This window comes from Gavia stellata, chromosome 5 (genome assembly GCF_030936135.1).
Source record: "Gavia stellata isolate bGavSte3 chromosome 5, bGavSte3.hap2, whole genome shotgun sequence".
In the NCBI taxonomy this organism is placed as follows: Eukaryota; Metazoa; Chordata; class Aves; order Gaviiformes; family Gaviidae; genus Gavia; species Gavia stellata.
The window spans coordinates 39912636-39925374 of NC_082598.1; the positions used below are offsets into that span (position 1 = coordinate 39912636).

The window sequence follows — 12739 nt, forward strand, 5'->3', positions numbered from 1 at the left end:
TAGTTAGCAGTGTGCAATCTGGCTTGGTTTTTACTGTTTGACTTTTTTTTTTTTACTTTCAATCATAGTATAACTGGAACACAGCATCTATGCTCTGTTTTATTTAGGGCTCTGAATGGGGTGTAACTTTGAACAAAGATGGCTCTGAGATGTCATTGTTAGGAAGACTACAAATAAGTATGGTACTCTTTGGGTTACTCTAACATGGCAAAATCTTTCCCTCTCGGGCCAAAAAAAAGCTGCTATACTCTCTCAAGTGAAGCTGCCAACACTGCTCAGCAAGTTAACTGATTAGGATTACCGGAAATTTTCTTGCATGATTTCTCTGTGTGCATTTTACCCAACTTCATCCGTCGGTTTGGGAGCCGGATGAAACAAGCCAGGCACTTCGCTTTCCCCTCGGGGCTGGGACCTACCGCGGGCTTCATCTTCGCGGAGCCAAGGCTCGGGGCGGGACAAGCCCCGCTCGGCGGGACCGCCTGTGCCCCTCTGGGGTGCGCAAGGGAGGCTCGGGCCTGCTCGCCTCCCCTTCCGACACAGCCGCGCCGCGCCGCGCCCCGGGCGGCCTTTTGCCCGCGGTGCGGGGCGATCCGCTCCCCGGGGCGCCAGCGGCAGGCGGCGCCGCGGAGGCAGCAGCAGGAGCAGGAGGAGGAGGAGGAGGAAGGCCGCCGCCGGCCCCCTCTCGCCGCGCAGAGGCGCAGGCAGAGGGCGCTTTCGCCATGCGCGGCCCGCGCCGCCGCCGCGCAGCCCCAGGCGCCGCGCACCCTCCGGCCGCGCTGCCGCTGACAGGCGTCCGGAGAGACCTCCGCGGCGGGCGGAGCGGCGCGGAGCAGAGCCCCTCGGCCCGGCCCGGCCCGCGCGGGAAGGCGAAGGGAACTCCCCGGGTGCGAGCAGCCGCTCGGTCCCGCTCTGCCGCTCGCGCTCTCTCTCTTTCTCCCTCCTTCCCTTCCCTCCTCCTCTCTGCGCTATCCACCTCCCCTGCTCAAGAGCGAGCGCAGCCTCGGATGTCCGGTTTCCTGGTGGGTTTTTTACCTGGCAAACTCCGGATAGCTTTGGTGAGAATTTGCAAAGCGGCTGGGAAAGTTGGGAACTCCCCTGCAGGCGTCTAGGAGCTGCTGCTGCCGCATCTTCTCCATCCCACGGATTTTACTGCCTTGGATATTGTGAGGGGAGGGAGGGGGGAGAGGAGGAGAAGGAGCCTCGTAATTTCGCCTGCATTCCTCCAGCTGCCCCGCGGCCCTGCTCCGCGCCCGCCGTGCTGTCTTGGCACAATGCACTTGCTGGAGGTGCTCTCCCTGGGCTGCTGCCTTGCTGCCGGCGCCCTGCTCCTGGGACCCCGGCAGCCGGCCGCCGCCGCCGCCTACGAATCCGGCCAGGGGTACTACGAGGAGGAGCCCGACGCGGGGGAGGCAAAGGTAAGCCCATGCCCGCGCTGCAGACGCCAGCTCGCTTCTCTGGGCATGTGGCTCCAGCCCGTGTGAACGGGCCGTTTGGAAATCTTACCGAGGAAGATACTCGGGAGAAGCCTTTTTAAGTGGGGTTGGGGGTTCTTTAAAAGTGGGGGAAGGATTTGTTTAAGGAGAAAAAAATAATCGGCTGGGTTTGCAGGGTTGCTGGCAGGAGGGTTGCACGGGGCACAACTGTGTTTACAAAGAAACGCGAAACACCTGATCGGCGGAGGCAGCCCAAGGGTTCTGCTCCTGCCGTGGTGCTGGGGCTGCCCGGCGGGGAGCGGTCCCGGCCGCGGTCCCGCCGTTTGCAGCGGGGCTCGCTCAGGGCAGCGACCTGCGGGCTTGAGCTGGTCCCGGCCCTGGCGCTGGCGGGCGGGGCGTGCCCCGCAGGCGGGTCGCCGACGTGCCCGGGGCTGCCTCGGAACGGGGTCCTGCAGCGGGCTGGGACGGGCAGAGCCGGGGAGCGCGGGAGGGAGGGCTGAGAAACGCTCAGAGGAGCTGCGCGCAGGAACGAAGCGGCGAGGGAGGCGTGGGGGAACGATGACAACAAAACCCGAGACTTTCCATTTGTTGAAAAGTCTCTTGGAGTTACTGACACTTTGGATGAGTTGCTGCTGCGTGACAGAGTTGACGGGAGCTGTAAGGTGACACTCGAGTCTGAAAATTTTCATTCCGCCCAGGCGCACGGTGAAGGTTGGGCTTAAATTCTCAGCTTCCAGTCACAAATACTTACAATTCTGTGTTAATTTTTGCTTGCATAGGAGGTTTCGTAACGTAGAATTCGAGTACCTTTGGTACTTGTAGTTCTGCAGTTCCCGGTATGCTGATGCATAAAAATGATGCATAGTATGTGGTTGTATAAGCATGTGGTATTGTTAGGAAGACCTTTGACGTCTAAGCTTATAACAACTCTTACCCTCGTCTCATTGTTTTGAAGATTTCTGACATGCTTATTGAAAGCAATCATGACCCAGCTCATTCATTATTCATTTCAGTATGGGGTGAGGGGGGAAATGTGTGGATTAAAAGTTAAGCTGATATTCTGATTATTTTTTTTTTTTTCCCCCCAATACTGTTTGTTTTACCGAATAGAAGTTAGGGAGATTTTACTGTAACTACATGGGAAGTCAAGTTTTGATAGTATACACTAGCTGTACTTATTTCAGGTATTCAAACTGTTGTAGACCATGTATTATTCACAGAATTCATGCTTTTCAAATAATATTCTGTATGGAAAAGTTTACTGAGTATACTGTAGTCTCTCTTCAAATATTTTAATTACAGATGAATGCTTACATTGCAATGTTCTGAATGCTAGTATGCTATCAGTGATCATATTGTTTCAATGTTTGTCAAGTATTTTTCAAATTTAAGTATTTAAAAATAGGAACAGAAAATCAATACAGCTCTTTGCTCTTATCCCTTAGACTATTTATATAAAAAAATGCAAAACTTAGTGAAGGGTAAAAATACCTCAACTCTTCCCAGCCCATGACTGTAAGTCAGTTATTTAGTGGGTGAAACTGGCATTTTAGTTGTAAAGCCTCAGAATAGCTTACGCTGAAAAGGTAGAAAGAATCCAAACTGGAGCATGGTGCACTCTTCATATGCTTAAACTGCTGAGGTGGAACAGCTGATAGTGAAGATAATCTCCTAAGTGATGCTGTATGTTCCCATGCATGTGTTGTGGACAGTCACTCTGTTTCTTGAAGAAACCTCAGTCTTTGGGAGCTGCCACTGTTGCACATTGTGTAAAAGTGCAAGTGTTCCCTGGAAAAAGGGGAACTGTCAGCAAACCAAAGGAAGAAAGGTCAAGAGGCCGGGAAGTGAGTGGGATAGCGTGTGTTAAGCGATTACGTTAACAGAAAAATGTTTTTGTGCCTGACTACTGGTGAGTAGGGGAGAGAGAGAGAGCGAATGACTCTGGATCCAAGCAGACTTAGTCATGTTGGAAGTCTTCAGCTGTGAGTTTGTTGCTTTTGCTGGAACTGTCTGGGTGAGTGAGTACTGTGAATATTTGTTTCTGTGATAAGAAAATGTTGAGATGAATGTCTGAAGTAATTGTGAAAGGATTAAATAAGTAAACTGTAAGTAATTGTTTCAAGGAAAATATGATTATATTGTCAGTAAAAAGTCATCCACTTGAACTTTCTTAACTTCAAAGAAAAATGCGTGATCACATGAGTTTGTGTTCATAGATGTTATGCTTCCTCTGTTTTTACTTTCCACCCATATACCATACTGCTGCGTATTAAACTGATGCCGAAGTGCAGGTCATGCAGCCTTTTGGGTCAGCTCTTTACACAAAATGTTTATTTCTCTTTACTCCTATTTTAAGAACTTCAGCTTTAGAAATATTTTAAAAAGTGTGGATGAAGTTGAGGGTGCTCCAACATAGGAGGAAAAGCTGGGCAGAAAATAAGGGTATTGTGTTTTTATGCAGGTGAGTGTCATGCATTAATCCTATCCTAGAGATTTGCAGCAACTTGGAAGAGTTACAGATATAAATAGTAGCAGTTCTTCATACACAGCTCTTGCAAGGACATGTTCTGCAGCAAGTGGGCACTGATAAGCTTGTGCAACACTGCCTTCCCCCCCCTTTTCTTTTTCAGCCTAAGGGTAAAGTTCATTATTTAACAAGCTTACAGGGCCCAGATTAATACTTTTCAGCTGAACTGTCTGCTTAGTGGGATGGGAATGAATCCTGCCCGTAAATCACCTCTTTCAGATTTCCTGGAGCACAGGGGATTGCCCTGATGAGGCGACCCCCTCGCAGCTGCACCCGCCTCTCCCCAGTGGGGCAGGAAGCAGGGCAGCCCCTGGCTCCCTCTCTGCATCTGGGTGGCCTGCAGGGGAAGACAACCTGGTATTTCAGTTCTCTCTCTGCTTAAGGTGGGACCAGGGGAATCGGCCCTCCTGTCCCCAAAGTTCCCGCAGTTTGACAGGGACCTACCACCTCTCTGCCCCACCGCCAAGCAGGGATGCTCAGAGCAGCTGCAGCAAGGAGATGGTGAGCAGTTGTGTGTCACTACTGACTAGAAAATTTAGCTCCTTGAATATTTTAATAACTCTTATAATGCTTTTAGTCTCTGGCTCTTGTTCTTTATGTACTTTTGAATTGGGAACATGCAGTGAGTATACACTGTCTACCTGGGAGGGCAAAGTATTTTAAATAAATAAATAAATAATTGTTTATTGTTTGTTTGCTGAAAGCTTCAAAATGAACTAGAGGGACTACACAGGCATTCTGGGCATGAATTAAACTACTTAGGTTATTGAAATGAAGGTGTGACAGTAGCACGTACCTAGACTGCATTAATGGTAATAGGGTAACACTAGCAGAAGTAGGTTATTATAGTAACAATTATGGTAACAATAACTGGAAAGCAGCCACACAGCTGGGAGGGTTTGCCATAGCTGCACCTTCATTTTCTTGCATAGTCAAACCTTTAGGATTATGTGACTAGACAAAAGCAATATTAGTCAATTGTCCCGCGTGGTTTTAAGAAGTTTAAAACTATATTTATGCAAGGATTCTTAGTTTCATATTAGAATAGGAATAACAAATGAAAATGTATTTCTCTGTTCTAAACCGCATCCCTGAAAGTGGCATTAGGGTCTGTTTAGACAGACAGCGATCAAGTACAGAACAGTCTTTGTGCTGTGATTCTGTGATTTGCTTTCTGCAATGAAAATAGGTGTGCTTACTTGAGCTCCATTTATCTCGGGTGCTACCTCAGCTGAGAGATACCTTTTTATTACTATTATTTTAAAATTATTTTAAATCTGATCTAATCATAAAATGCTGCTAGTTGATGGCTAATGGAGTTTAAATACTGTTAGTGTGGGAGTGGGAGGAAAAGTAGTGTGTCAATTTCTGGGGTTTCCTCCTGTCAATGTATCTTGATGGTGTAATCTCAAACCCATCAGTTTTATGGCAACTTCTAGGTTTATGCAGTGTGCCTTAGTCTGCTTAGCACTGGTGAGAGATGAGGCTAGGTTTTCCGCTATGAAAACAAGCATAAACCTCACTCCCAGTACTCAAGCAGGGCTGAATTGAGTGGGTAGGGAGAATGTTGTTTTTTTTTTTTTTTTCTTCTGCTGTTGCTGTTTTGTCTGCTGCAATTTTCCTTTTCATGTGTGTGTAGCCACTCTCTTTTTTCAGATGCACACACAGAAAGATGCTGTCTTTTTTTTTAGAAGCATGATCTCTATCAGATACAACAGGATGAACATAAATAATGCAGATCATGCAGAGAGGGAATTAGGAAGGCAAAAGCCCAGCTAGAGCTCAGTCTGGCCACGGTCATAAGGGATAATAAAAAATGTTTTTACAATTATATTAACAACAAAAAGAGAGTCAAGGAGAATCTCCATCCTGTACTGGATGCGGGGGGGAACATTGTCACCAAGGATGAGGAAAAGGCTGAGGTACTTAATGCCTTCTTTGCCTCAGTCTTCAATAGCCAGATCAGGTATCCTCAGGGTATCCAGCTCCCTGAGCTGGAAGGCAAGGATGGAGAGCAAAATAAACTCCCCATGATCCAGGAGGAAGCAGTTAACAACCTGCTATGCCACCTGGACACTCACAAGTCTATGGGGCCTGATGACATCCACCCAGGGGTGCTGAGGGAGCTGGCGGAGGAGCTTGCCAAGCCACTCTCCATCATTTGTCAACAGTCCTGGTTAACAGGGGAGGTCCCGGACAACTGGAGGCTTGCCAACGTGACGCCCATCTACAAGAAGGGCCAGAAGGAGGATCCGGAGAACTACAGGCCTGTCAGCCTGACCTTGGTGCCAGGGAGGATTATGGAGAGCTTCATCTTGAGGGCACTCACAGGGCATGTGCAGGACAACCAAGGGATCAGGCCCAGCCAGCACGGGTTCATGAAAGGCAGGTCCTGCTTGACCAACCTGATCTCCTTCTATGACCAGGTGACCTGCCTAGTGGATGAAGGAAAGGCTGTGGGTGTTGTCTACCTGGACTTTAGTAAAGCCTTTGACACTGTCTCCCACAGTATTCTCCTGGAGAAGCTGGTGAATCGTGGCTTAGACAGGTGCACTCTTCGCTGGGTAAAAAACTGGCTGGATGGCTGAGCCCAGAGAGTCGTGGTGAATGGAGTTAAATCCAGCTGGCGGCCGGTCACAAGTGGAGTCCCCCAGGGGGCTCAGTTTTGGTGCCGGTCTTGTTTAATATCTTTATTGACGATCTGGATGAGGGGATTGAGTGCTCCCTCAGTAAGTTTGCAGATGACGCCAGGTTGAGTGAGAGTGTTGATCTACTCGAGGGTAGGAAGGCTCTGCAGAGGGATCTGGACAGGCTGGATCGATGGGCCGAGGCCAATTGTGTGAGGTTCAACAAGGCCAAGTGCCAAGTCCTACACTTGGATCACAAAAACCCCATGCAATGCTACAGGCTTGGGGAAGAGTGGCTGGAAAGCTGCCCTGCAGAAAAGGACCTGGGGACGTTGGTCGACAGCCGGCTGAATATGAGCCAGCAGTGTGCCCAGGTGGCCAAGAAGGCCAACAGCATCCTGGCCTGTATCAGAAACAGTGTGGCCAGCAGGAGCAGGGAGTAGGATTGTGCCCCTGTACTCGGCGCTGGTGAGGCCACACCTCGAATCCTGTGTTCAGTTTTGGGCCCCTCACTACAAGAAGGACACTGAGGTGCTGGAGCATGTCCAGAGAAGGGCAACGAAGCTGGTGAGGGGTCTGGAGCACAAGTCTTATGAGGAGTGGCTGAGGGAGCTGGGGTTGTTCAGTCTGCAGAAGAAGAGGCTGAGGGGAGACCTCAGTGCTCTCTACAACTACCTGAAAGGGGGTTGCAGAGAGGTGGGTGTTGGTCTCTTCTCCCAAGTGACTAGTGACAGGACAAGAGGAAATGGCCTCAAGTTGCGCCAGGGGACGTTTAGGCTGGATATTAGGAAAAATGTCTTTATTGAGAGAGTGGTGAAGCATTGGAACAGGCTGCCCAGGAAAGTGGTGGAGTCACCATCCCTGGAGGTGTTCAAGGAGCATATGGACGTGGCATTGTGGGACATGGTTTAGTGGGCATGGTGGTGTTAGTTGATGGTTGGACTTGATGATCTTACAGGTCTTTTCCAACCTTAATGATTCTGTGATTCTGTAATACAATAGGACCTATTATGAAGACTAAGCAATACTTCTGCAAACAGAATTATTAAACCTTGGCCTAGCCTTTTGTGTGACTAGAGTACAATACTAAGCTCTAAGAACTCATGGCACTTTCTAGTTCTCGTTGTAGGTATGTACATTCCTGGGTATCTTGTGTAAGCACACTTGTGTGCCTGTGAGGGACTTCACAGGATTGCTACTGACAAATAACTGCACTTCTGAAGGTTCTAAGAAAGCTTTGAGGATCACTTTAACTGCAGTGTTTGGAGGCTTACAGAAACATCCCCTCAAAAATATTATTTTTACGCTTGCTTAGGTTCAGTGTGTGTTTAAACTCTTGCATGTTCTTCAAGGGTGTGTGTCTGCTTGTGTTAGTAAAAATAAACCAGGACTTGCTCTTCAGGCTGTTGTAGCAGAGGGTGATGGTAATAATCCTCTCCCACTGATTTGCTGCATCCAGGATAGGAAGTCTGTCTGGAACCTCATGTTCAGCTGTTGCTTTTTTGAATGTGGTCAGTGATTCATTAAAATAAAATGCTTGGAACAAAGGGAATCCAGCTGAAGTCAGGCTGGTATCCTATCAATTTTAATATCCTTGTTTAATGTAAAAAATGTGCTACAGCTGTTTGTAGAATGAATTATAAAAAATCCCAAGCAAGGCTGCTATTTGAAAGATGTAAGCTCTTTTGCAGTCTAAGTTCCTTCTTAAGAGTTTTATGTTTGGCAAGGTGTTGAATTCTGTTTAGTGAGTAGGATAGGTATGATTGTTTTCATTATCTATTATAAACATATAATACCTTCTTTTAGTTCCACCTAGCTTCTAATCTGAGTGGTATATAATACACATATACATGGAGGGGAACATGGTATCTGCTTCAAAGGCACTAATGACTGCATAAATTGCAACAGAATTTTAATTTAAAACTTTGATAGCTTAGGGGGACTGTTGGGGATTGTTTGTTGAATTCCTATTGTATATGAATTTGTTTTCCTTGTTTTGTGTTTATCTGTCACCAGAAGTTTTTCTGATGACTTAATATTTGTGTTACTGTATTTTTCCCCCTCTTTGTTGCATATCAGATTTTAGTTAGGAAATATCTAAACTGTAAGTAATTTATTCTTCTACTCTTCCATTGTAATCATTGTAAATCAATCCCACTAGCTCTTTAGTAATTTGTTTTTTCTTTTGACATTTCCTGACTTGTCTAAGATGGCTATAACTCCTTACAAATATTTAGAGACTGCAGTTGCCAGTGGAGTGAATGAATGTTTTGGTAAGATGCTCCTATTTAGCAAAGTAATCAAGAGCAATGGTGTTCTTTGGGGGAGGAGGAGAAAACACAGGAAAAACACCTTCTGATAACTGAAGGAAAAAAAAATAGTAGTAGTTGGTATATTTTGGCTACATTGTAGTCTTTGCTGAGTATGGGTGAATATGTTATCTTCCTAGATATAGTTACTGAGGCAACACGTCTTCTGCAGGGAATTTTTGGGATCCTGTTTGTGGTTAAATTCAATGAAAAATGATTGCTTGGGGAAGTTAATGATATTAGTTATGTGATACTGCTGTCATTCTGAACTCAGTAGTACTCCATACTGTTCACGTAATGGCTTCACCTAGTCGGTGACAATTTTCAAATAGCCTGACCGCAAGGATGCAGCTTAAAAACTGCTGGAGGTGTTTTGCATCGTGTTCCTCATTGAAGAGAGCAGAGCTTTTTATCCTGGACAAGGGAAAATGCTGACAAAGAATGGGACAATTCTTGGAAGATGCCAGAAGGCTGCTGTGGAGTAGGGGACACGGGTGTTTCTCTCTGGTATCACAGGTGTGGCATCCCCTGTGTTACTCCTACCTGCTTGTGGCAGCATTGTGAAATAAGTAATTTCAGGAATCGGATATCATCTAGAGCAAAAACATTTACACCACAAAATGGTTTAATTCTTTGACTTCCCTTACCCAAGAATTGTGCTCCATTGAGAGAGAGAAGAGAGGAATTCAGTGGAAGGGAGTGCTTCTGAGAACAGCCGCCAGCCGCAGCATTTGGCTATTTCCTCAGTTTTTTTCCCAAAGGAGATCCACAGCAGCACCCCAACCGCCCACATGCGTGTGTGAAAATTTCCAAGTCTTGTAAAGATTGTCAGAAAGAGTAGATACCCTACTGGAGATCATTCAGAAGAAGCAAAACCATTCTATCTCTCCTTCAGCTGTCTACTTACTTATGTTTGTGTAGACAAACGTTTGGGCATTTTTTGGTTTTTTTGTTTCATGGGTGGTTTTGTTTTCAAATTGGCCAAGAGACATGCAGCTGGTAAGTAACCTCTGCAGTCTGCTCAAGGAACAGTCTAGTTAGAGAAACAAAGAGCAGCGATTGTAGTAGTTGAGGTATTTATTACTTCCAGTTAAAACATTAATTTTGGTAGGGCTGTGTTATAATTCTGATTCAAGTAACAGCTGTTCACGCCTTTCCAAATAGGTGGCTAACGCTCATTGCCCTGCAGTGTATGCAAGTATGGGATCCATATACACAATCAAGTCAAGAAAAGCTGAGAGCTGTTGCTTGAGTTGTGCTGTCTGCAGGTGGTAGGATCTGTATTCCTGCTCTGCCAACTGGAATCCTGATCTTGCAGGATTCCTGCCGAGGAAGCAGTGCAAGGGCGGCATGCACGAGTTCCGTTCTCTGGGCCCCCTGTGACCCAGAGTGAGCCCAAATGGACATTGCTACGAACCTGTTCATGTTGCTCACAAGTACGAAGACTGGGATCTGTGGACTCAGATTCACACTTACCTGTACTTGAAAGTGCTCGAACAAGTTGAGCTCCAGCAACTGTCCGTGTAGGTGGTCTCACTTTATGCTATATGCATGTTAAAGAAACTCAACATGGAGGAAAAAAAAAATTTCTGAATAGTTTAAAACATAAGGAAAGCCTGAGAAGAGAAGAAAACTGTAAGGAAAAATTTACTTGAACAGCTTTGGTTTTGTTTGTTCCTTAAGAAAAAAAGGGAGAGTGCTTCTTGCCACAAGTCTTGGATGACATTTTGAGATGTTTTTAAAAAGTCTATTTTCTTTGAAAATGTTGCCTTTGGAGTTCTGGGAATTCACCACAGTCTTGACCTGTCCGTCATCTTGACTAAAAACTGCGAAGTATTGCAAACTATGCAACAGCTTTGTGTCTTCTGTGAATTGGAGACTAGGAGGATACCATGAAAGTAGGTTTCACTGGAAGTCAGAGAAAGTTTTTGTATTTTGTACCCCTTAAAGGATCGTTCATTATTTGGTGTACTGCTGGGGATAAAATCTCTGCTTATTTGCATGGTCACTATTTAGAGAATACCACTCCTACTATTGCTTCTTAGAAATTTACATAGGAAAGGAAAATTACATAACTTCAATCATTCCAGTTATATATATTTGTAACTGGCTGCAGATACGCTTGACAGAAATATACTTTGCCTGGAAAGGTAATAGTACCAAGACTCTTGATGGAGGCTCTGTGTATAATTTTTTGCTACTTATGGTTAGATTAGCAGTGTAATTAACTGCCTAAGGAAACTAGAAATAAACTTGAGAAAGAGCGCCTTATTGATGTTTGTGCCTTGCCTAGGGACAGATGTTTCCAAATTAAAACGGAGCTGACGACTTCCTCTGCACCCCACCCGCTCCCCGGCAAATCTTGCGTAACAGGCAGAGTGCTGCTGTAGTACAAACATGACTATTTACTTCATTTCATTTTTTTCATGTACGTCAAGGTACTCATGTTAAGATTTCAGTATCTTTGCCATAAGGATCTCTTTTTTTATATTTCCTTTATATTGTTAATACTGAAATATTCTGTGATTTGGAGGAAACGAGACAATCTTGTTATTAATCAACAGGCTTGTACTGTTGAATCACAGTAGATTCAGTAAACATGAAGTGTTTTTTCCAGGAAGGAAGATAGCAATGGACAATTATTTTGTCTTTCCAGTTGGGCGTGTTTCTCTCTGGCTAGAGAAGAGCAAAATGTTGGTTCATTTAAAAATACCAAGAACCCTGTTGTGCAGGCCACGGGGCACAGCTTTCAGGAGAACATTAACAGCTGCTAAATATCCCACTGACGTGACTGAATATGGCTGGTATTGGCCTGTCTCCTTTGTAAAGTTTCATGGTCTTTCATGGAGGTTTAACCTAAACTGTCAGGCAGCAGAAGCCAAGAGGTTAGGCTGAAAGTCAAATTCTCTGAGGGTCTCCTTGCTCACTTGCTGGAGTGTTAGTGATGCTGAGTTTGTGCCTTCTGCCTTATGTTCCCAGGTACACCCTGAGACCTGAGAATGTACTTTTTTTGAACACGCAGTTTGGAAAGGTCTGGGCTCCACTTGTGGCTCAGTGGAGCCCAGCAGCTGGGCAGCTCCTGGCTGCCGCAGTGCAATTTCTCTCGCCTGCCAGGAGTGCAAAGTTATATAGTACTGGGCACATGAGATTGTCCGGACCCCTCTTAGGAGGGGGTCTGTGTCTGTGCTGAGGGAGGTGGGTTTGATCAACAGTCTGGACTCAGACTGAGATCAGGCTGCCTTAGAGTTGTAAATTTGTTGATAAAGGGCTGTCTCTGCAGTTGCAGTTCCCTCCAAGACTGTGGCACTCAAGTCAGAGTAAACACAGCCTGTACAACTAAAAGGCGTGGAAAGTGATCCGTGAAAACATGCTTTTATTTTTCTTACCCAAGAAGAGCTGCCTATTTCTCTCTGATCATCAACTGTGAAAATGATGAGGTTCTTTAATGGCAACCCTGCTTCTTTCTTTCTCCAGGTGGCTGGGCCAGTAGGTGATCAAATCACTAAAAACAAATGAAAGGAGTAAAGAGTTGTAAAGGAGTTCTGAGTACTTTCCTTTCCAAAATATCTGAGCACAGGCTGATAAGGCGGTAAAGGCACATTGAACTGTGATCTTGGAGCAGGAAGTAGGGGAAGGAGCAGTGAAGGATTTTCAGAGGGCAGGACCATGCTTCAAAGGAAGGAAGAATTAGGCTGTTCTGTTGTATCAGGTAGAGCTAAAGAATTAGGCAAACTCTAAACTGAACAGTCATTACTAATCTGGGTTAATAGCATAAAAAGGCTCTTTGTAGTAATGAAACTCTTTGAATATCTTAGCTAACGGTTTCAGAAAATTAATGAAATT

At 45.7% G+C, this 12739-nt stretch overlaps 1 protein-coding gene across 1 annotated transcript in view; it reads left to right on the forward strand.

Annotated features, from left to right (window-relative positions):
• The first annotated feature begins 719 nt into the window (after window positions 1–719).
• Window positions 720–12739, forward strand: part of VEGFC (vascular endothelial growth factor C) — an 81711-nt gene continuing 69691 nt past the window's right edge. The window contains 4 exon segments of the mRNA XM_059817983.1: window positions 720–773; window positions 867–1095; window positions 1098–1182; window positions 1184–1415. Of these exon segments, the coding sequence (XP_059673966.1) occupies window positions 720–773; window positions 867–1095; window positions 1098–1182; window positions 1184–1415 (600 nt within the window).